The sequence below is a fragment of the Oncorhynchus gorbuscha genome, unplaced genomic scaffold (genome assembly GCF_021184085.1).
Source record: "Oncorhynchus gorbuscha isolate QuinsamMale2020 ecotype Even-year unplaced genomic scaffold, OgorEven_v1.0 Un_scaffold_3322, whole genome shotgun sequence".
In the NCBI taxonomy this organism is placed as follows: domain Eukaryota; kingdom Metazoa; phylum Chordata; class Actinopteri; order Salmoniformes; family Salmonidae; genus Oncorhynchus; species Oncorhynchus gorbuscha.
This window is the reverse complement of record NW_025747591.1, coordinates 42,501-45,000: the sequence shown is the minus strand read 5'-3', so window position 1 is coordinate 45,000 and position 2,500 is coordinate 42,501. Positions and strand designations below refer to the sequence as shown.

The 2,500-nt window shown below is 54.0% G+C and overlaps 1 protein-coding gene across 1 annotated transcript in view; it reads left to right on the top strand.

Annotated features, from left to right (window-relative positions):
• LOC124027516 (calcium/calmodulin-dependent protein kinase type II subunit delta-like) overlaps nt 1-2,500 on the top strand; it is a gene marked incomplete at its 5' end in the record, with an annotated part of 45,757 nt that overhangs the window by 1,416 nt on the left and 41,841 nt on the right. Inside the window, one exon of the mRNA XM_046339925.1 lies at nt 1,092-1,194. Within this exon, the coding sequence (XP_046195881.1) occupies nt 1,092-1,194 (103 nt within the window). The remainder of the gene's footprint in view (nt 1-1,091; nt 1,195-2,500) is intronic.

The window sequence follows — 2,500 nt, the reverse complement described above, 5'->3', positions numbered from 1 at the left end:
AGCAGCAGTTAACTTGGTCACGAAAATCAGAAAAGCAATCAAATCGTTTAGCTTTGATGAGCTTCAAATGTTTTCACTCACGAGACTCCCAGTTAGATAGCCAATGTTCATTTTTTCCAAAAATATTTTTTTTGTCGGCGAAATAGCTCCGTTTGTTCTTCACGTTTGGCTGAGAAATCGATCGGAAATTACGGTCACGAAAATGCCAAAAAATATTCCAAATTAGCTCCATAATATCGACAGAAACATGGCAAGCGTTGTTTATAATCCATCCTCAAGGTGTTTTTCAAATATCTATTCGATAATATATCCACCGGGACAATTGGTTTTTCAGGAGGACCGATTGGAGTAATGGCTACCTCTGTATTTTACGCGAGAATCACTCTGGGAGCCATCAGGTGACCACTTACACATTGTAGCCGCTTACGGGTATTCTTCAACATAAAGACGTAAAACTACGTCACAATGCTGTAGACACCTTGGGGAATATGGAGGAAAAGTAATCTGGTTGATAGCCCATTCACTGCTCAATAGGGACGCATTGGAACGCAGAGCTTTCAAAACACGAGGCACTTCCTGGTTGGCTTTTTCTCAGGCTTCCGACTGCAATATCAGTTCTGATTATACTCACAGACAATATTTTTACAGTTTTGGAAACTTTAGAGTGTTTTCTATCCTAAGCTGTCAATTATATGCATATTCTAGCATCTTGTCCTCACAAAATGTCCCGTTTACTTTGGGTACATTATTTTTCCAAAAATGAAAATATTGCCCCCTAGTCACAACAGGTTTTAAGGAGATAAATTGTAGAAAATGACGAGGGGATCCCGGGTGGCACAATGGTTAAGGGCGCTGTACTGCAGCGCCCTTAACTCTGGATTTGCACCCAGGCTTTGTCGTAACCGGCTGCGACCGGGAGGTCCGTGGGGCGATGCACAATTGGCCTAGCCTAGGTTCTGACTTTGCAGCTTAGCCAGAAAGTGACAACCTTGCGTGAGGCTAAACCTGATTGTACATCTGTGTCTACGGCCAACAGTTACCAGGAGCGTCCTGTTACCTCTAACCCATTTTGACTCCGCCCCCCCCTCCAGCCTGAGAACCTCCTATTGGCCAGTAAGCTGAAGGGGGCGGCGGTTAAGCTAGCTGACTTTGGGCTCGCCATCGAGGTGCAGGGCGACCAACAGGCATGGTTTGGTGAGTATCGTGGAGTGGCTTCTCTCTTATGGGACAGGGACAGAAAATTTTTTTTTTTTCACACTACTGAGCTGAAACAAGCCGAGCTGAACTAGCCTCCACTGTAGTTTCTGGTACTGTGAGTGCTGTGAGTACTGTGAGTGCTGTGAGTACTGTGAGTGCTGTGAGTGAAAGGCTAATGGGAAAATGAATAATGCCAAGCCAGCACAGTGCGGTTCGGGTCGGGTCGGGTCTGCACACTAGTGTATTAGAGGACACACAGACCTGGCCTAGAATTAACCCCGAACCTCTTACCACTTTTGAATTGTCAGGGCGGTAGTTAGCCTAAAAGAAAGGTCACTGGTTCAAATCCCTGAGCTGACTAGGTGAAAAACTGTTGATTTGCCCTCATTAGTCCTGTAAGTCGCTCTGGATAAGAATCACTAAACATTTTTTATCAAATGTACTGATTGATCGATTTAATCAATGAATGACTCACTCAAGTAATCAATTAATTATTTGCTGAAACAATTACTCAAATCAATCAATCAAACTATTGATACACTCATCCATTTATTCCCTCCCTCCCTCCCTCCCCGCCTCCCTCCCTCCCCCGCCTCCTCCTCCCTCCCCCTCCCTCCCCCTCCCTCCCTCCCTCCCTCCCTCCCTCCCTCCCTCCCTCCCTCCCTCCCTCCCTCCCTCCCTCCCCGCCTCCCTCCCTCCCCGCCTCCCTCCCTCCCTCCCCCTCCCTCCCCCTCCCTCCCTCCCTCCCTCCCTCCCTCCCCGCCTCCCTCCCTCCCCCTCCCTCCCTCCCTCCCCCCCCCTCCTCCCTCCCTCCCTCCCTCCCCTCCCTCCCTCCTCCCTCCCTCCCTCCCTCCTCCCCCCTCCCCCTCCCCTCCCTCCCTCCCTCCCTCCCTCCCCCTCCCTCCCTCCCCTCCTCCCTCCCTCCCTCCCCCCCCCCCCTCCCTCCCTCCCCCTCCCTCCCTCCCTCCCTCCCTCCCTCCCTCCCCCCCCCCCCTCCCCCTCCCTCCCTCCCTCCCTCCCTCCCTCCCCCTCCCTCCCTCCCTCCCTCCCTCCCTCCCTCCCTCCCTCCCCCTCCCTCCCTCCCTCCCTCCCTCCCTCCCTCCTCCCTCCCTCCCTCCCTCCTCCCCTCCCCCCCCCCCCCCTCCCTCCCTCCCCCCTCCCTCCCTCCCTCCCTCCCTCCCTCCCTCCCCCCTCCCTCCCTCCCCGCCTCCCTCCCTCCCTCCCTCCTCAAACCCCTCCCTCCCTCCCGCCTCCCTCCCCGCCTCCCTCCCTCCTCCCTCCCTCCCTCCCTCCCTCCCTCCCC